Source organism: Hemiscyllium ocellatum, chromosome 20 (assembly GCF_020745735.1).
Source record: "Hemiscyllium ocellatum isolate sHemOce1 chromosome 20, sHemOce1.pat.X.cur, whole genome shotgun sequence".
Lineage (NCBI taxonomy): Eukaryota > Metazoa > Chordata > Chondrichthyes > Orectolobiformes > Hemiscylliidae > Hemiscyllium > Hemiscyllium ocellatum.
Genome location: NC_083420.1, coordinates 48,672,442 through 48,694,737, shown reverse-complemented (window position 1 = coordinate 48,694,737; position 22,296 = coordinate 48,672,442). Strand labels below are relative to the sequence as shown.

Below are 22,296 nucleotides of genomic sequence, written 5' to 3'. Positions count from 1 at the left end.
CAATACAGGTTTAGGAAATGACCATCTCCAACAAAAGAGCTCTAACCACCACCCCTTGCATTACCATTACTGAATCCCCCACTATCAATATCCTGGGAGTTATCATTGACCAGAAACTAATCTGGACTAGTCATATATATTCTGTGGTTACAAGAGCAGATCAGATCCTAAGAATCCTGTAGCAAGCAACATATCTCTTGACTCCCTAAAGCCCGTCCACTCTCTCTAGGGCACAAGCCAAGCCTGATGGGTGCAACTCCAATAAAGCAGCTGGTTTGATTAGCACCACATCCGCAAATATTCTCTCCTTCCAACAACACTCAGTAAGAAAGGCGTATACTATCTACAATATATAGTGTCGAAACTCACCCATGTTCCGTACACAGCACCTTCCAAACCCACAACCATTTCTGTCTACAAAGACAAAGGAGCAGACAGATGGGAACACCTGCCACTTCCCTTCCAAGTCACTCACCATCCTGACTTGGAAATGTTCCTTCAGTGTCACTGGGTCAAAATCCTGGAACTCCCTCCCTAATGGCATATGGGGCACACACGCAGCAATTCAAGAAAGCAGCTAACCTGTTTCTGAAGGGCAGCTGGGAAGGTGCAATAAATACTGACTCAGCCGGAAATGCCCACATCCTATGAATGAATATAAAATAAATTTAAGGTACCTGGGTCCTTTTGCATGCAAATCACAGAAAGTTAACCTGCGTCAGCAAGCCATTTTAGATTTTTCGAAAAAGAGACTGGAGTACAGGAGAGAAAAAGTTTTATTGCAACCATATAGGATTTTGGTGAGACCATACACCTTGGGTATTGTGGGCAATTTTCATCTCCTCACAAGGAAGAATATCTTTGCCTCAGACGGAGTGCCACAGAGGTTCAGAAAACTGATGACAGTACTTAACTGGGAGAATTATAAAGATTGAAAAGATTAGGGCTACATTCACTAGAAGTTTGAAGAAAGAAGGTGCTCAATGAAACTCATGCAAGATGTATCCACTGGAAGGGGAATCTAGAACTGGAATCCACCGTTTCAGTAAGGAATAGGCTTTGCAGATTGAGGTGAAGAGCAGTTCCTTCACTCCAAACGTTGTGAGTATTTAGAATTCCCTTCCCACAATGCTCTATGTATGTTCCGATATTGATTATCATTAAGGCTGACCTTAACCATTTTAATGTACACAGGGAATCAAGGGCAATGGAGATAGAGGGCAAAGGTGCAGTGAAGAGATTTGCAATGATCTTACTGAAGGGTTTGGAAAACTGAATGGCCTACTTCTGCTATCCCTACGTCACACCAAACAGGAGAATAGGTCATTTATGAAGCAAACAGCAAGTTGTTGGAAAAACTTAGGTCTGGCTGCATCGTAATGGCTTGAGTCCAGTCTGACTCTCCCACTTGCTGCTCGGTTAATGGATGAGTCCATCTCTGTCATTTTGAAGGGAAACAGTCCTGTAGTTAAAAGGAGGACATAAATGGAAGCAGGTGGGAAATGGCAAAAATGCAAACTAATAAAGGTCAGAAAAAGCCACTATCTACTGAGAAGACATGTCACAGAACAAGACTTATTTCTCTTTACAGATTTATGAATAACAGAGTGCCTGCCAATCGAAGATATGAACCCACTGAGTATGAACATGCGGCAAACTGTGCTACCCATGCAGTAAGTTACCTGAATGGTGCTGTATCAATGAATGTGATATAAATGATTTAAGAAGAAGGATTTTTAGTTGCGAGATTCAGTTGTGTGATGGTGAACTGACAGTAAGTCAATTCTGAAGGGTAGAATCAGTGCTGAAAGAATAGACAGCTCCATTAGCGAACACCTTACTCTGTGTGGCCAGCATTTGTGGGTTAGAACCCAATTTAGACATTTTAATCCATAACCTCAGCCAATGTTCTTGGTGCCAGCAATGGCAGAGGTGCTGATTTTCAGATGAAACACTTAAACTTCTCTCCCAAGTGGATGCAAAGGATCCCATGCTGCTCCAGTATGAAGAGGAGAGGAATTTCTTTGGTATCCTGTTGGCCAGCATCACTACAGAACAAATTATTCAGTCATTATTTCATTATCTTTTATGACACATTGGTTGCTGCATTTACTACATTACTGCAGTGACTACAAGGAAATTGGCTGTAAGTATTTATGATGCGTTGAGGTTGTGAAAAGGAATATGTATAATGCAATTTTTTTCTTTGTATGCTTGATTCAATAATTTAACATTTTTGACGGTGAAGTCTAGAAATAAATGGCAAAATAGGTGAATCCCAGAATTTTTTTTTGTCAAATAACCTTCACAATTACAGGGTTGCTGTGTGTAGTTGCTTTTTAACAAGAATAACAACACATCCATTCACAGTTAGGGACACTGATAGGAGCAACAAGAAAAGCAATAGGCTCCGCTGTTAATACTGCTTGTAATCTTTAAGATGTTCTTCTATTTCTCATCCTGGCACCATAGGGAGCCGACATTCAGCATTCATTGATGCAGATTAGGCTGGGCAAGAATTAACAAGAGTGGTTTTCATTAAGAAAAGGATGATGATTGCCATATAGTGTATTTCTACCTCTGTACCCTGTTCAAATTGAGCCTAACAAAATAAAAATCTGCACTATTCTTTGTTATGCAAAGTGAGTCCAAACCTTGTTTATTGTTATACTTACAGTACCGAAATACATCATAATTATTCATGATATTTTTATTAGTTGTTGGCTCAAGAGGCAAAGCATGTCGCAATTGGCAACTTCAGGCAGAGGTGTCACAGGATGGTTGGCTGTTGCTCAAAACAAAGAGATGTAGCCTTGACTTTTTATCTTGCATTCAGGATAAATGCTCAAAAGTCAACTTTCAAACAATCACAGCATTTATACAAGAAGAGTAAAGGTGCTGATTGGTTGGCAAGTGAATTCTGACTTAACCAGTGTGCATTTGCAACACCCTAAACTGAACCTTTCCTGTTGGATGTGATTTTATTATTGGGTAGCACTTGCTGAATAATTCTCAGTCTGCGAATGACCAATTTGTAATGTGGCTGATGTAACAGTGCTGGAAGTGTCGTATATTCATACATAGGGACCTATTCTCTGTAACTGCCACAAAAATGTGTAAGCTTTGTCATTTTTAACACTTATCTGGGGAGCCTGGGGTTCGCAGTAATTTCTGCATTGCATTGCCTCAGCCATCCAGAGTCCACCTGCCAACCAAGCAACACCTATTCCTCCCATCATATCAACTGTGATCATTTGAAATTTGCCATTCTTACATTTAACTACAGTCCTGGGGAGTGTTGCTGAACAAAGAGACCTTGAGTGTGGGTTCATAGTTTCTTGGAAATGGGGTCCCAGGTAGACAGCATAGTGAACAAGGCATTTGGTATGCTTGCCTTTATTGGTCAGTGCTGAAAGGTGTGGCACTGGCAAAGCACAGCAGGTCAGGCAACATCCAAGGAGCAGGAGAGTGGATGTTTCGGGCATAAGCCCTTCATCAGGAATGTGGCCGTGGCAAGGGGGCTGAGAGATTATCAGGGGTTTTGGGGTGGGGTGGGGTGGGGGAAGGTAGGTGGATGAAGATAGCTGGATGTAGGTGGGGGATAATTGTGATAAATTGGTGGCCCCACCTACATCCATCTATCGCCAGGTCACACACTGTTCCTCGTCCCACCGCCCTATTTATCTCTAACCCCCCCCCCCCCCACATTCCTGATAAAAGACTTAAACCCAGAACGTTGACTCTCCTGCTCCTCAGATGCTGCCTGACCTGCCACACGTTTCTCCAGCATCTTCAGTCCTCACTTTCTCCTTTACTGGGCAGAGTATTGAGTACAGGAATCAGGAGGTTATGTTGCAGCTGTACAGGACATTGTCAGGCCACTTTTGGAACACTGTTTTCCATTCTGGTCTCCCAGCTGTAAGAACGATATTGTGAAACTTGAAAGGGTTCTGAAAAGATTTACAGGGATATTGCCTGGGTTGGAGAGTTTGAGCTATAGGGGGAGACTGAATAGGCTAGGGCTGTTTTCTCTGGATTGTCTGAGGCTGACCTTAAAGAGGTTTAGAAAATCATGAGAGGTATGGATAGTGTGAATAGCCAAGGCCATTTACTCTTGATAGGGGAGTCCAAAACTAGAGGGCATAAGTTTAAGGTGAGAGGGGAAAAATTTAAAAGGGGCCTAAAGGGCAATTTTTTCATGCAGAGGGTGGTGCGTATATGGAATGAGCTGTCAGAGGAAGTGGCAGAGGCTGGTACAATTGCAATTTTTAAAAGGCATCTGGATGGGTACATGAATAAAAAGGGTTTAGAGGGATATGAGCCAAATGGGATTAGATTAATTTAGGATATCTGGTCAGCATGGACAAGTTGGACCAAAGAATCTGTTTCTGTGCTATACTGCTATATGACCCTATGACTCTCAAACTTGAAGCCCTCAATGTATCTTTCTTTTTTGTCATATTCAAATCTGTACCACCAAGTGAATGGGAGAAGTTACACTGGTGTAGCAGGCATCCTTATTTCAGTGTGGGTTTTGTTGTTGAGTCAATGAGGAGGACGATTGGTTCTGAAGCTTAAGGTGTTCACTTTAACAGGCCTGTTAAAGCTACCTGATAAAGGAGCAATGCTCCGAAAGCTTGTACTTCCAGATGAACTTGTTGGACTATAACCTGGTATTGTGAAATGCAAATCAGACATGGTATAAAGGCAGCATTGCATCCAACCTCATGAGGTTCAAATTACCCTTTGCCAGTTAGAAGAAGTTGCTGTCCTTATAAAGAATCTAATTGCCCCTCTGATCTTTGGTCAATTAGCCATAGTCTCCTTTTTAGCCCTCTGCCATGCCTAACAGACTTTACTTGTTTACACCATCAATGTCAGGCTGCTTAATAAGATGAGCATGCATGCCAGTGTTGGAGGTAATACATTAGCATGGATAGAGGATTGTCTTCTATTAGATAGGCAAAGAGTTCACGTAAGGGTGGCATTTTCAGGATGGCAACCTTTTATAATGTTGTGTTACAGGAATCAGTTCTGGGGCCACAATTATTTACAACATATATTAATGACTTGGATAGGCAAGTTAAGTTTGCGGATGACACAAAAACAGGCATAGGCAAGTGAGGATGAAACAAAGAGTCTGCAGAGGGATATAGACAGGTTAAGCGAGTGGGCAAAAACATGGAAAGTGGAAAATGATGTGGGTAAATGTGAAGCTATGCGCTTTGGCAGGAAGATTGGAGGAGCTGAAAATTATTTAAATAGACAAAGACTGCAGCAAGCTATAAAATAGAGGGATTTGAGGGTCCTCATCCATGAATCACCATAAACAAGCATCCATAAGACAAATGGAATATTGGGTTTTATTTCAAAGGGAATGGAGTATAAAAATGCAGAGGTCTTGCTAAACCTATACAAGGCAGGAGTCAGACCGCAGCTGGAATTCTGTGAACAGTTTTGGGCTCCTTATCTAAAGAAAGATATAGTGGCATTAGAAGTGGACCAGAGAGAGTTCATTAGGTTGATATCAGGTATGGAGAAATGTCTTATGAGGAGAGATTGAGTAGATTGTCCCTGTACTCATTGGAATCTAGAAGAATAAGAGGTGATCATATTGAAACATACAAGATTCTTAGGGAAGTTGGCAGAGTAGTAGGGGAGAGGTTGTTTCCCATTATGGGAAAGTCTAGGTCCAGAGGGGACAATCACAGAATAACGGGTCGCACATTTAAGACAAAGATATTGGAAAATTTCTTCTCTCAGAAGATAGTGAAATTCTTTACCACAGAGAGCTTTTGAGGCTGAGTCATTTAGAATAATCAAGTCTGAGATAAGGTCAGAAGTCAGACAAAACCAGGTTATAGTCCAACAGGTTTACTTGAAACCACAAGATTTCAGAGTATTGTCCCTTCATCACTTCACCTGACAAAGGGGCTACACTCCAAAAGCTTGTGATCTCAAATAAACCCATTGGACTATAATCTGGTGTCATCTCATTTCTGACTTTGTCCACCCCAGTCCAACACCAACACCTCCACATCAAGTATGAGATTTACAATCAATAAGAGAATCAAGGGTTATGGGGAAAAGTCAGGAAGGTGGATTTGAGGATTATCAACTATGATCTCATTGAATGGGGGAGCAGTCTGGAAAGTTTGAATAGCCCAGTTCCGACCCTTTGTATCATGGTCTTACTTTTTGGTTTCAAATACCTTATTAAGGATCTCCTTAACTTCATCTCCTCTACGTACACCTCCTCCAATCTCTCAACATAACCAAAGTCACCAATTCCAGTTAATCCCCCCACACCTTCTCCAATTACGTAAAATCTCCTTAAAAACTGGTAACTCAAAGAAAAATAAAAGGCATTGCATTAAGTAAAATCACAAAGAATGACATGCCTGATTAGGGAATCAAATGTATTTGTTAAATTTGCTGACAATTAATGTCAAGGTCACTCTGAACAGATGACCTTTTGAAAAATGATGTGGTGGACATTCAAAGTACAAAGAAGATGCATCATTTCCTTCAGGAGGAAAGGGAGGAAGCAGTTTCTGCCTGTCCAGGCAGTCCCTGCAAGCTTGTAAAAAAAAAGTAACCTTGATGTGAAATGTGAATTATGCCAACAATGGAATCCTTCATAGCTTAGTCGTGATAAATGATATGGAAACTATCAATTTTGTAGGTGTAATATAAAACTTGTTAAGTACAATGTTCTGGTAAAGCCATCACATGTCATATTTCAAGAAGTCTAAAGCATTTCATTTAAGGTTTTGACTTTTCAGGGTGAGGCAGGGAGGAGGGGAATGATCTGAATTAACGGGTGGAATCAAATGGCAGGAAATGTGTCTTCAATCAAAACTTACAATGCAGTTATCAATCTTAGTATTGTTATCCTGGTATTCCGATCTTTTCATGGCATTATTCCTCCATATCCGAATAGCCCTTAGAAGTTTTTGCGGCCTTCAAACTCTGGTCTCAGCAGTTCCCTTTATTCTAAAATTCCTTTTTAAAATCTCTTGGCCATACTCTCCTCCTGTTAATCGATCCTTACATTCCACTTTTATGACTAAACTTTTGGACACCAATTCAGTTAAAATCCTGGGGTGTTACCATTGACCAGAAATTGAGCTGGCTTAGGAAGATGATTGCAGTTGGGACGTCAGTCATCTTTCCTCCAGGACATCTCTGCAGGAGTCTCTCAGGGTAATGTCCCAGCCCCAACCACCTCAGCTGCTTCATCAATGACCTTCCCTCCATCATAGTGTCAGAAGTGGGGGTGTTCACCGATAATTGCACAATGTTCAGTACCATTTGCAACTCCTCAGTTACTGAAGCCGTCCGTGTTCAAATGCACTGAGATTTGGACAATATCCAGGCTTAGGATGACGTTTGCACTACACAAATAGCTGGCAATGACCACCTCCAATAAAAGACATCTAACCACTGCCCCTTGACATTCAATGGTGTTACCATTATTGAATATCCCACTATCAATATGCTTGGGGTTACCATGGACCAGAAAGTCAACTGGGCTCACCACATAAACATAGTGGCCACAAGAGCAAGCTAAGAATACTATGGCAAGTAACTCACTCCTGACTACTCAAAGTCTGTTCATCATCTGCAAGGCACAAGTGTGGACTGTGATGGAATGCTTCCCACTTGTCTGCCTGGCTTTGAAATATATCACCATTCCTTTGCTGTTGCCAGGTCAAAATCCTGGAATTACTAGAAAACATGACACCATCCAGCTCAAAACAGCTCACTTGTTTGGCACCACATATAAGGTGTGGCCTTTTTGCTGATACAAACCAAAGCAGGTTTTACACTATTAATGGTAGGACCTTGGGGAGTGTTTCGAACAGAGAGCTCTAGAGGTACAGATACATAGTTTCTTGAAAGTCCATCACAGGTGGACAGGGTGGTAAAGAATGCGTTTGACACATTGCCTTCATCAGTCAGAGCACTGAGTACAGGATTTGGTGTACTGCATACAGTTCTGGTCGCTCTGCTATAGGAAGGACATTATGAAACTAGAAGCTTGCAAAGAACATTTACAAGGATGTTACCAAGACTGGAGGGTTTTAGTTATAAGCAGAGACTGAATAAGTTGGGAGTTTTTTTCCCCAGAGCATTGAGGCGTGACTTTGTCGAGGTTTATAAAATCATGAAAGGCATAGATAAGGTCTTTTCCCCAGTCCAAAAGTAAAGGGCATTGGATTTAAAGTGAGAAGGAAAAGATTTAAAAGAGATCAGAGAGTGGTGTATATATGGAACAAGTTGCCAGAGGAAGTGGCAGAGATGAGTACAGTTACAACATTTAAAAGGTGTTTGGACAGGTGCATGAATAGCAAAGGTTTAGAGGGGCCAACTAGTGGCAGATGGGACTGGTTCAGTTTAAGAAAACTGATCAGCATGGATGAGATGGGTGGAAGGGTTTGATTCCGTCGTGTTTGATTCTATGGCGCATCCACTCCCTCCATCTCTGACGCTCAGTAGCAGCAGTGTGTACTATCTTCAAGGAGCACTGCAGAAATTCACCAAAGGTCCTTTGACAGCACCTTACACATCCACAAAAAACTTCCATCTAGAAGAACAAGGGCAGCAGATACCTGCAATTTCCTCTCCAAGCAAAGCACCATCCTGACTTTGAAATATATCACTGTGCCTTTGCTGTTGTCACGTCAAAATCCTGGAATTACTTTCCTAAGAGAACCAAGATACACCTTAGAACTGCAGTGGTTCAAAAAAGCAGCTGACCACCACTTTCTCCAGGGCAACTTAAATGGATAATAAGTACTGGGCTACTCAGCAATGACCACAACCCATGAGTAAAAGAAAACCTGCCTTAAGATTGCTGCATGTCACTCAATTCCAATACCGCTCTTGCGAAGTGCTTGTTCAGTTGTACTGCACTATAGGAGCTATATAAATGCAAGCATTGGCTGTTGTATTTAGTTCAAACTTTTCAGACATCCCTATAACACATCTCAAAGGCAGCTGAGACTTGAACCCAGATCCTCTGGTCCTAAGGCAGGGTCACTGCCCCTGTTTAATTATTGTGTTTATTCTGTGTCTTGTTACAGTGTGTCATGTCTCAGTATGACGTGAGTGCTGTGGAAGACAAAAAATAGAAACTACAGGAAACCATATGCCCCTTAAACCTGCTCCACCATTTTATCAAATTGTGGATGATCTTTGACCATAAGTTCATTTTCCCATCTGATGTCCCTTGATTTCTTCACAGTCAAATCATACGACAGGGAATGGTAAGACTTGTGCACTCAATTTTGGCTGCACAATACACCAAAGCTAGAAGCAGTTTGAGGAAAAAAGATGAATTAGTTAAATGAGGCTGTTCACTGTGAGACACGGTAAAAAGGTTACAAATTTTCAAAGCAAAAAAAGAATATTAGTATAAATGAATTAATCTTACATATTCCCCGCACTGACTGATAGACAGTCAGCTAAAGCCTGGATCAATTTGTTATGAAACTGAAAAGATATTGGAGACATTTAACATTAGAGCCACGCTGTTTCCCATCTGGCAGCTGTTTATACTTTAGAATTCTGAACAAAATTAGCACTGAATAATTTATTAACCTTGAGAAGCAACAGAACAGATCTGTTTAAAATCTAAAGTAAATCAAGCGATTTAATATTAATCAAGTGGATTATATTTGTCAGGTTAGAGCAAGTGAAAGCCGAAGAAAATAAACAGCAGACCATCAGTATTGACCTTATAGTGACGTCCTTTTCTTTTCGTCTGCTCTGTATCATTGCATAAACGGTTGCGGTTTGAATAATGTCATAAATTGTCTGTGGGGGATGGGGTTAGGGTTGGGCAGGTGGACAAAGGGAAATGGTAACTGCTCTGTAGTTATTGCTTCAGACAAAGAAACAGAAGATAGCCTACAGTTCCTTCCTCTCTATCGTTTTTAATGAATCCATTTTTAGGTTTATCCGGGAGATCAATGAATAGTACATTATCCTTTGTGTCGCCTCTTGTACTAGCTCATCGACTTCCTGCATCTCAAAGCCACAGCATTATTTAGCTTGCCCTGGTTTCCTTGTTTTTCAAGTCAATAGGCTGTTAACATTCAAGCAACATCAAATATCTACCTAATTTCCCTCAACATGTTCCCTGCCGTTTTTCTGTCTAAGCCAACTCTGTCATCTTGGATCTCAATCATTAACTTGTCTTCTCGTTTTAGAATCAAATTTTTACAACTCTGCAGGTTCGAAACAAATGCTTGTGACTTGGAATACTTGATAGGTCAGTTATTGGTAGCATTTATATGCACTAAGTTAGGACTGGGAGTGCTATGTGCAGTTTAGTCTCCTTACCTAAGGAAGGATAAACTTGCCATAGTGAGAATGCACAAGACTGACTCCAGGGTTGGCGGGATATGTCATTTAAGGAATGATTAAGAAGAATAGGCCTGAATTCATTAAAATACAGAAGATTGAGATACAATCTCTTAGGAGCTCCGAAATTCTTGGTGGGGTTGAAAATGTGGATGCAGGAAAGCTGGGGAGTCTAAATCAGGGAACACAGCAACAAGATAAAGCACAAATCATTTAGCTCTAAGGTGAAGAGGAATTTCAGCACTCAGTGTAATTTTCTCTCTCAGCATGCTGTGGAGGCTCAGAGTTTGGGTAAATTCAAGATAGAGATTGTTAGATTTCTAGATAATAGAGTTTTCTAAGAATACAGGGGATAATGCGGGGAAAATGGCATACAACTAGACGATGAGGCATGATCTAGTTGATTGCTGGAGTAGGCTGAATGGGCCAAATGGCCTATCTGTAGTTCCTGTGATCCTCTGTACAAGGTTGTGGGTTCAAATTTCACCCATAGACATGAGTACAACATCTGAGCTGCCAACCAGAACAGTAAAGGGGTAAAGAGAGATTGATTTTTGGGGAAGAGGTTCAACCAGAGCCCTGTCGACACCTCAGGTGGCTATGAAAGATTGCAATTCTGAAGGGGAGCAGAGAGGATATCCCGCTACTGTCCTGGCTAATATTTATCCCTCCCTAAATCATCATGGAACCTTGCTGTGTATGTATGGATAAGATGAATAGCAAAGGTCTTTTCCCCAGTTTGGGAAATTTAAAACTAGAGGGCATAGTTTTAAAGGTGAGAGGGGAAGGATTTAAAAGGGATCTGAAGGACAAACCTTTTCACACAGAGGGTGGTTCATGTGTGGAATGAACTGCCACAGGAAGTGGTAGATATATATACAGATACAACATTTGAAAGATATGTGGACGGATACACAGATAGGAAAGGGATATGGGCCAAATGCAGGCAAATGGGACTAGTTTAGTTTTGGAAACTTGGTTGGCATGGACGAGTTGAATGGAAGGATCTGTTTCCATGCTGTGTGACGCTATAATTAGTTAATGGGTTTCAACAACATCATGTGTGTTTGTATAAAATAATATGTATTTATATGCTTATATGATGTATTTATAGAAGATATAAATGATTTAGTTACATTGTGTATTCACTTTATGTATTTACAGAAATATAATAAAACATATCAAGGCGTTGTGGCTCATTGGTTAGCACTGCTGCCTCATAGCACCAGAGACATGGGTTCGATTCCAGCCTCGGGCGACAGTCTGTGTGGAGTTTGCACATTCTCCCCGTGTCTGCGTAGGTTTCCTCTGGGTGCTCCAGTTTCCTCTCACAGTCCAATGATGTGCAGGTTAGGTAAACTGGCCATGTTAAATTGCCTGTAGTGTTCAGGGATGTGTAAGTTAGGTGCATTAGTCAGGGGAAATGTAGAGTAATAGGGTAGGGGAATGGGTCTGGGTAGGATACTCTTCAGAGGGTCAGTGTGGACTTGTTGGGCCGAAGGGCTTGTTTCCATGCTGTAGGGATTCTATGATTCACTTTATGAGTGTATTACCAAACAAATTTTGACATTAGTAGGATAGATGCCCAAACACCTAGTCCAAGAAATAGATTTGAAGGAGCATCTTAAAGAAGATGAGAGAGGAGAAAGAGAGACAGAGTTTAGGGAGGGAATTCCAGAAATAGGGTCTCAGCAACTAAAGACATGGTCACCAGAAAAGGATGAACATTGATAGCCTGGAGGATTGAAAGGCTAGAAGAAATCACAAGACAGGGAGGAGCAAGGCAAAAAAGGGATTTGAAGATAAGAATAAGTGGCTTAACCGTCGGTCCATGAGCAGCCGAATGGTAAGTGAGCAGGACTTAATGTAAGGACGTAGGCAGCAGGGTTTTGGACACCTGCAATTTTATAATGAGTGGAATATGGGAAGCCAGCAAGGAATGTGATAGATTGGGCATGAGAAGTAACAAAGGTATGGTTGAGCTTAGATTTAGGCAATGTCTGGTGATGATACTGAGATAGAAATAAACTACTTAGTGGTGTCAGCAGCTCAACATGGGGGTTATATACAGGTTTTCAAGCAGTCGACCTCTGCCCCAGATGACTGCCAGGAAGGGGGAAGGTGTCAGTGGCTAGGGACCAAATTTAAGGAGGATATGTTGGCCTTTCCAGTACTGGATGTCTGACAGACAGATGATTTAAGGAGAGTTGAAGACTCAAGATTGGTGAAGGGGAGGTAAAGCTGGGTGTTGTCAGTATATATGCAGAGACCAATGCTGAATTTTCAGATGACATTGAAGCAACAAGTCAATGAATGAAGAGGAAAGATGAGGGGGACATCTTAATTATGTCACAGTCACACTGGAAGTGAGTTGTGGTTTTGATGAGAGCTCTGTAGAAGAGGGGTAATGATGGTAATTTTGAAGAAAATGTTTGATGTGGACTGATTGGACCACATCTATGCTGTGTGACTTAATGACACTGTAAGAGAGGACAATGCCTGAAGAATATGAAATGACACTGGGTCAAGAAGGGAAGTTGTACAATGATCAGGTGTTTAATGGGTAGAGAGTAGAGGAAGCAGGAGTCAAACCTCATGGTCAGAATAACCTTGTACAGAGTATGGGGGAATGAGAATGATGTAAGTTCAGAACTAGGGTGGCAGAAAATTGGAGAACATTAGAGTAGATGGGCTGGGTTATAGAAGTGGCAGAGACAGCTAAACAGAGGGTCTTAATCTTCGTGGCACAAAGACTTCCTGGAGCTTCTACTTATTATTGGAGTGAGGAGATGACAAAGGAGAGAGTTTTAAGAAAATGATTTGTGGTCATGAAAAGAAAGAGGGATCTTGTTTTTACACTCCAAGATGATCCTGGAACAGTGAGCTGTTTGTGAAGACAAAGCAGGGCATCCTGTGCATAACATTGTCCAATCAAATTTGGTGGCTGAAGGCACAAGTATATGCCTGTGCCCCCTGGACTTGAGAATGTGGTGATGAGCCATACCATGGGCGATGACCAGGGTGAGAGAATGTAGGGGCTTAATCTGACAAGAAATTTGATAAGTGTCACTTTGGCAAGTTTTATGGAGGGTTTCTCTCCAAAAGGCCAAACTGATTGTCTCGCACTATCACCTAAGCTCCACGTCCATGTAGTGTCCAGTTGTTGTATACTCTCACTCACTTGTTGATACAGTGAGTACAGGCAATTGATACTGGCAGGACATCCTCAGATCCCTAGCACCAGCTCCATATTTAAAAGGCAGTCATGGACTCGGTAAAACACAGTCAGTCCAGCGCTGCCCAGCACAGTCCACGTTATTTATCCTGGACATGGCAGGTAAGGGAATGTTGGCTTCATATTTTGCAGACAGGGATCTGGTGGTACTGCTGAATGGGATGAAGCAGAGGAGGCCTTCCTTTATCTCCAAGGACTGGCAGAGAAGGTCACACCCCAGACCCTGCCAGCCAAGGCAGAGGTTTACCGCCCAGGACTGTGCAGTCTCCACGGTCTGGAGAAATGTGTACCAGTGTAAGACAATGGTTACTGACCCTCTCTCAACTCCTCCAGGGTGAGAGCTGCCGTCTTCTCTCTGTTACCTCACATTCACTCTATCTCTGTCATTGCATCGACCTGTCAGCAAGTCATGTGGTCTACCACTCTCACAAATGCCTGCAAAGGTTTTGTCACTTACTTTTATCCACCCGAACCTCCTCAGTCTAACCAAGAATGTGAACCGTGAATCGTAAACCGTGTAGAGCATAGAACATAGAACATAGAAAAGTACAGCACAGAACATGCCCTTTGGCCCATGATGTTGTGCCGAGGTTTAATCCTAATGTAAAATATAATAACCTAACCTACGCAGCCCTCAACTCACTGCTATCCATGTGCATGTCCAGCAGTCGCTTAAATGTCCCCAATGACTCTGCTTCCACCACCACAGCTGGCAATGCATTCCATGCATTCACAACTGTCTGTGTAAAGAACTATCTCTGATGCCTCCTTTATACCTTCCTCCTAATATCTTCAAACTATGACCCTTCATACCAGTCAATCCTGCCCTGGGGAATAGTCTGCCCTGGGGAATAGTCTGCCCTGGGAAATAGTCTCTGGCTATTGACTCTATCTATTCCACTCAGTGTCTTGTATACCTCGATCATGTCTCCTCCCTTCCTCTTTCTCTCCAGAGAGAAAAGTCCGAGCTTTTTCAACCTTTCTTCATAAGGCAAGCCCTCTAGTCCAGGTAGCGTCCTGGTAAACCTTCTTTGCACCCTCTCCTGCACACTCACTTGTTGGAGACACCTCACCACCTCTCCCAGGTTCCCATTGCCTGTGCCAGGTGCAGGAGCTGCTCACTTCAAACCTCAGACATCAGGAAAGACGGCTGTGCTGGGCTCCTTCAGTTGGGCAGACATTCCATCACACAGCTGAGGAATAGCGAACATATTGTTACAAATGTGATGGCATATTTACAACGACACGTCACCTCTGCCACTTATGTACCCTCAGAAAGTCTTTTTCTTCTTCACTAATAGCTGTGCTACCCACTTTTATCTCAGCCAGTCTCTCCCTTACTTCATCCCGGGAGAAAACAACCCTTAATAGTGCAGAGAGGGAGCAAAGACAGGCAGTGAGGTGCCTGACCTTTGGCCTCTCAGCCCCTATGAAGAGAGGGTTCTGGTGCTTACCAGAGGAGATTAGGACTGCTCCTCTGGAGATGCCAAAACATCTATATCCCAGTCACCAGGTGAGAAATTGTGTCCATTGCTGAGCTTCTCTTCCATTACTGCTGCTGTAAATGTATTCTTAACATGGCTGAACCTCTGCCCTCAGTGGCGATGCACTTTCTATTTTACCTCCTGCAGTGGTATCAACAGAGCCTCAGCAGCCAGGACACTAACACCACAACCCATCCCCTCCTCCCCTTCCGAGGGAGAGGGGATGGATACCTCAGAGGATCCGCCAGCAAGGCTTCCCTGGTGTCCTCCACCAGTCCAGGCACTGATACCACAATGGGGTATTTGTGAGTGGGCAGCACATTCTGATGAGCAGTTCACTGCCGTGTGACTGAGGAAGAAATGCCCCAGGTCGCTTGGAGGGACTGTTGGACACCAGGCGTGTGCTCAGCCCCAGGTAGGAGAGGAGCCTGTGGTGTTGGCCCATTAGCATCCTCATTGAAATGCACAAGCAGATACAGCAGCAGTTGGCAGGTTAGTTGGAGGCACTTGGCGACCTGACACAAAAGTTGCAGGACTGCAGCATCAACACTACTGGGACTATGCTGCCTCTGGCATGGGAGTACCTGACTGCTGACATGGAGAACCAGGGTTCAGCGCTATCAGAATCTGCTGGATATATACACAGTACTGCACTCCATTCCTCTGGCCAATGGAACAAGGAGCTCATCCTCACTGCAGGCTGGCCAGCAGTATCTGCTCAGGATATGTCTTTCGAGAGATCCAAGAATCAACTGGAACCTACTGGAGGGCTAAAAGAATCCCAACAGTGTGGAAACAGGCCATTTGGCCCAACAAGTCCACACTGACCCCCTGAAGAATATCCTGCCTAGACCCATTCCCCCACCCTATTACTCTACATTTCCCCTGACTAATGTACCTAACCTCCACATCCCTGACACTATAGGCAATTTAGCATGGCTAATTCACCTAACCTGCAAGTCTTTGGACAATGGGAGGGAAACCAGATCACCCAGAGGAAACCCATGTAGACACAGGGTGAATGTGCAAACTCCACACAGACAGTCACCTGAGGTTGGAATCAAACCTGGGTCCCAGGTGCTGTGAGGCACCAGTGCTAACAACTGAGCCACAGTGCCACTAGTATCCCAAAGGTGGGAAAGAAGAACCCTAATATTCCAGTCAGGAAATAAAAATTACCCAAGGTGGTTTCTGCATTGAATGTTCCTAAATGGGGCTCCTATAAGACTTGGCATATGGTTCCGATGCACAACTCGAATTATGCTACATGTATGACTCATTAGAAAATTAAGCTGATCGACATAGAACAAGAACATTCAAAGACTTTTCAGCTTTTCAGCTCCAGAAATTCATGAGTAGGAGAAATAAGTTGTAAAATTCCTGCCCAACTTATCTGATACCAATGAGCCATTAGGTGTGCTGTTATGACAAGACATTAATGGTATTGGAAGGAAGCGAAACAGGGATCTTGAGAAAGTCTTCTAGAAGAAGAAGGGCTCATGCCCGAAATGTCGACTCTCCTGCTCCTTGGATGCTGCCTGACCTGCTGCGCTTTTCCAGCAACACATTTTCATCTTGAGAAAGTCAAAAAGATCCTGATATCCACTGATACTTAGCTCACTGTGACCCACTATCATTGCTGAAGATTCAACTTTGACTTGATTGGGAGATGGGTGGAAAGCTGAGTTACAACACAATCCATACACTGGTAGAAGAAACAAAAAGCATGAGTTACCACATGGGCTTGTTAAAAAAAAATCATTGATTATATTCTCAGTCTCCAATCCAGCCCTTTGTGATACTCTTCCATGACTCAGATTAAGGATTGTTACGAAACCAGCTGATGGTAATATTAGATAAATCATGCTTCAGACCGATACTGGGTTGGACAGGTCATAAGCTTAATTTTGCGGCTGGTTACCATTAAATCAATGAAGGAGGCCACCAGTGCTCTCTAAACCAAGGACGCAAACTTTATTACATAAAAATAAAAAAGCTTTATGCACACACAGCATTGTATAAAGATCTTAATATCAATGACAAAAAGAATAATTCAACCTTAGTGCCACCGCCATCTATTTTGTGCCCTCGGAAGATTTGTTTTGTCCATCCCACTTTGTCTAGGTGCATTGCTGGGGTCTGCAGCTGTGGTGAAGGGAGCCCCACCCACCCCAACAGCAGAGACCACTGTCCTTGAAGTTATGGTCGGGGAACCCTGTAGATGTCTGCGGCTTAAGGCCCCGACATGCTCAGTGTGTACTGTCCACTCCTTGGCTTGATCTCCCATCGGTGTGGAGAGGGCAGGCATTGTGCAGGAGGATTGTAGAGCCACATTTCAAGGATGCTGTCACGTTTAGAAGGCTTTCCTTTGTATATATTCTGTACAGGCTTGTTGTTGCAACTTGCAGCCTGGAAACAGCCCTTTCTGTATAAATAGCAACTGGTGGGGCAGTTCCCATGCCTCTGTTTTTCCCTGCTGTCCCAATCACAGTTAGCAGGAGCTGTGGGTTGACCCTTCCCCTCCTGCTCTTGCTTTCTCATGATCATGTCTTGGTTTTTAAATCTAACATGCTTAACTAAGTCAGTTGCTTTTGAGACGATGCTCCCTACGAAATCGCAAATCAGTCATTTGTGACCTCTACTTGTCTGCTGGGTCAGATTGTCTTTGAAAATGGGTAGATCATCTCTCAATAGCAAGTGGTTAAAACAGGCTCCATTCAATGGTCCTGTTGTGATTGGAGCCAGGTATATCTCATTGAGTATGAGTTCCCTGATTCAGGCTGTTAACTTGCACCAATCAGAGAGCCCTGGCTGACAGAAATAAACAGGAGATTCAGAGACCTCTCAGTCGAGGAACTGGCTCCAAGCTGACTGGTCAGAGCCCATGTACTGTGCACATGTAGACAAAGGGTGACTTGATGACTGATACTGGCCTCTGTGCAATTATTTCAGGTGCAAAGGGGGCAGCACGGTGGCTCAGTGGTTAGCACTGCTGCCTCACAGCACCAGGGACCAGTGTTTGATTCCCACCTTGGATGATTATCTGTGTGGAGTTTACACATTCTCCCCATGTCTGTGTAGGTTTCCTCTGGGTGCTCCCACAATCAAAAGATTTGCAGGTTAGGTGAAATGGCCAGGCTAAATTGCCCACAGTGTTAGGTGCATTAGTCAGGGGTAAGTTTAAGGGGGTGGGTTAATCTTCAGAAGGTCGTTGTGGACTTGGTGGGTCAAATGGCCTCTTTCCATGCTGTAGGGAATCTAATCCAATGGTAAGGGTCTGTGTCAGAACAGTTTATCTTTCCAGCTGCTATATTCACAGCCTAGGGAGCTCATTTATATTATAAATATATTGGCATTTTCCCCTTGATGTTGGGTACACATGTTAAATTTATCCCATCAACAGTGTTATTCTTTCTCAGGTTGAATTAGATATTAAGTGCTTTGATTACTTCTTTGCATGTGGCATTTTTTTTCTCATAGATGTCAGATCTGTAGACCCACCCATCGCATATGACAGTGAATTAACCTAGTCATTGTTTGCCTTTACAGCAGAACCGAAATGGTGTGATATAGACTTATATGGAGCCTGTAGTCTAATACAAGCTCTCCATTAATGTCATGATTTGGAGATGACGATGTTGAACTGTGAAGGATGAAAGAGCAGTTCTCTGAAAGCTAGTGCCTCCAGATAAACCTGTTGGACTTTAACATAGTGTTGTGTGATTTTTAACTCCATTAATGTCAGAGGCCTTACCTTATTTGTTTTAGTATCTTATTCCACCTTGTTGTATTCTTAGTATTTGAGTATTGCTGATAAAAGACATGTTTAGTCAAAGTTTCTTATCTTACACTCATCGGAACATTTTGCAAGAATACGCATTCAAAGGGAAAACCAGCATTTCTACAGCATGAGAGAAGACTGCTAATTGTTTGGCAAGTGGATTCTGACTGATAGAGGCGTTGCCATGGAGAGTGTATCTACTATTTCTCATTGACAATTAACAGGTAGACAAGCAGGAGGCTGAAAGAACACAGCAAGCCAGGCAGCATCATGAGGTGTAGAGGGAGCTGAAGATAAGGGGGGGAGGGGCAAGGTGGTGAGATAGGGATAGGTGAACCCAGGTAGAGGGTACGATCTGGTTGGTCAATGGGAGGAATGAATCCAGTTGGTAGCTTGAAGGAAGGGTCAATCAGAGGAATGGAAGGGAGGGGGAGGGGCTGGAGCAGGAGTCAGGGATGAGAAGGGAGGTTACTTGAAAATTGGAGAACTCAATGTTGAGTCCTCCAGGCTGTAGGCCGCAGATGAGGTGTTATTCTTCCAATTTGCAGTCTAATTTGCTGTGGCATTGGAGGAGGCTGTGGATGGTCATGGTGTGGGAGTAGGAAGGGGAATTAAAATAAGCGGTGACTGGGAGGTCAGGATGGTCCCTGTGAGCCTGGCTGAGATGGTAAGTAAATCATTTGCTAAGTTTACGTTTGGACTCCCTGATGTAGAGAAGATCACATCAGGAGCACCAGATACAGTAAACTAGGTTGGAGGAAAGGCATGTGAACCTCTGTCTCATCTGGAAGGACTGTTTGGGGCCCTGGATGGAGGTGAGGAGAATGGTGTGCCAGCAGAGTTTGCATCTTTTCTGGTTGCAGGGGGAGGTATCTGGGAGTTCGGAGGGCTGGGTGGGAGGGTTGGTAGGGGGAGTGGCGCAAACCAAGAATTGGTGAAGGCAGTGGTCCTTGTGGAAGGCAGAGAGGGGTGGGGAAGGGAAGATGCTCTTGGTGGTGGTGTCGATGTTGAGTTGGCAGAAGTGTTTGAGGATGGTGCATTGGATGAGGAAACTGGTGGGGTGGTAGGTGAGAACGAGAAGGACTCTGTCTTTATTGCATTTAGCAGGGGAGGGTTAGAGCAGTAGAGCGGGGAATGGAGGTGGTGCAGTGGAGGACTGTCTAGATGACAGAGGGGGGAAAATAAGTGGACATCTGCGATGTTTGGGAGTGAAATGTCTCCTCGTCCGAGCAGATGCGGCAGAGTCAGAGGAATAGGGAAAACAGGATGGAGTTCTTGTAGGATACTGGGTGGGAGGAGGTGTAGTCTAGGCAGTTATGGGAGTCTGTGGGTTTATAATAAATTGTCGCCAGAGATGGAAATGGAGAGGTCAAGAAAAGGGAGGGAGGTGTCCAAGATGGACCAAGTGAATTTGAGGGCGGGGTGCAAGTGTGAGCAAAGTCAGTGAATGCTCCGGGACAGTCTGGGTGCAGGATGCTGCACCGGTGCAGTTATCCATGTAACAGTGGAAGAGATGGGGCACAGTGCCTGTGTAAGTATTGAAGAGGGACTGTTCAACATAGCCAGCAAAGAGGCAGGCGTAGGAGGGGCCTATCCGAGTGACCAGTTAGGTTTTTTTAAACTTTCTGACAAATATGCTTGATTTTGATTGGTCAGGACATTGCCATGACAAATTAAATCTTGGTATTGGTAGACAGATAAAGAGTCTCTACAAAGTCTGCCAAGGTAAGGGAGACACTAACTTCATAGGTACATGGCTTTGTGCATGGGGAAATCATGTCTCCCTAACTTGATGGAATTTTTTGAAGAGAAAAAAGAGAATTGAGGAGGCCAGAGTGATGGATGTGATCTATGTGGTCTTCAGTAAAGAGTTTGACAAGGTTCCTCATGGTACACTAGTTAACAAGGTTAGGTCATAGAGAATACAGGGAGAACTAGCCATTTGAAAACAGAAGATGATGGTAGAGGGTTATTTTCCAGACTGGAGGCCTGTGACTAGTGGTGTGCCACAAGAATTGGTGCTGGTCTTCTGCTTTTCATCATTTGTATAAATGATTTGGATGTGAACCTAGGATTTATGGTTAGTAAGTTTGCAGATGACACCAAAATTGGAGGTGTAGTGGACAGTGAAGAAGGTTACCTCAGATTACAATGGGATCTTGATGAGAATGGGCCGGGAATGACAGATGGAGTTTAATTCAGATAAATGTGAGGTGCTGCATTTTGGAAAGGAAAATCAGAGCAGGACTTATACACTAAATGGGAAGGTCCTGGGAGTGCAGGTTCATAGTTCCTTGAAAGTGGAGTCACAGGTAAATAGGATAGTGAAGAAGCATGTGGTCAGAGCATTGAGTATAGGAGTTAGGAAGTCATTGCAGCTGTTCATACACGGTGAGGCCACTTCTGGGATACTGCATTCAATTCTCATCTCCCTACTCTTGGATGGATGTTTTGGATGGATTCAGAAAAGATTTGCATGGATGTTGTCAGTGTTGGAGGGTTTGAGCTACAGGGAGAGGCTAAAAAGGCTGGACAATCATCTTATAGAAGTTTATAAAATCATGGGGAGCATGGATAGGGTGAATAGCCAAGATCTTTTCTCTTGGGTAGGAGTGTCCAAAACTATACAGCATAGGTTTAAGGTGAGAGGGGAAAGATTTAAAAGGAGCCTAAGGAGCAACTTTTTCACACAAAGGGTGCTGCTTGTATGGAATGAGCTGCCAGAAGAAGTGGTGGAGGCTGGTATGATTACAACATTTAATAGGTATCTGGATGGGTATCTGAATAGGAAGGATTTAGAGGGATATGGGCCAAGTGCTGGCAAATGGGATTAGATTTATGTTGGATATTTGGTTGTCATGGGCGAGTTGGATTGAAAGGTTTGCTTCCATTGCTGTGATTCTATGACTCTACGACATCTTACAGTGTGGGCTACATCTTACCACAAGATGGTACGAGAGTGCAAATGTGGGTGACATTACATCACCTCCTGTAAAAATATACATTTTTCCGATTAACATATTAAACTGCTAGTATTATGTCTGTACACAATAATGACCTCTGTGCAGAGGTGGTATTGTGAATTACAGCCAGCTTTATTAAACCATGAAGTTCAATATGACAATGGAACCTACTTTAAGTAAATTCATTCTATCAAATAAAAAATCCTCTACTATTTCTGAATCATAATCTGTAACAGGTCCATCCAATACATTGAATGCCTCAGATTCCTGCACCTTATAATATGACAAGCAGGGACCCAGCATGACAATATTGACCCCATTAAATTGCTGACCTAGGTACTTGTCAGATCTGACATTGCAGACATTGACAGAAATTTATTAATAGTTAATAGCTTCTAATTTACTTCTGTCCTATATGATGAAGGTAAATTAATAAAAAGTGCTGTGCATAGCATGGAAATG

At 43.1% G+C, this 22,296-nt stretch overlaps 1 protein-coding gene across 1 annotated transcript in view; it reads left to right on the top strand.

Annotated features, from left to right (window-relative positions):
- mmd2a (monocyte to macrophage differentiation-associated 2a) overlaps window positions 1–22,296 on the top strand; it is a 109,180-nt gene that overhangs the window by 42,561 nt on the left and 44,323 nt on the right. Inside the window, exon 2 of the mRNA XM_060840337.1 lies at window positions 1,592–1,673. Coding sequence (XP_060696320.1) covers window positions 1,592–1,673 — 82 coding nt within the window. The remainder of the gene's footprint in view (window positions 1–1,591; window positions 1,674–22,296) is intronic.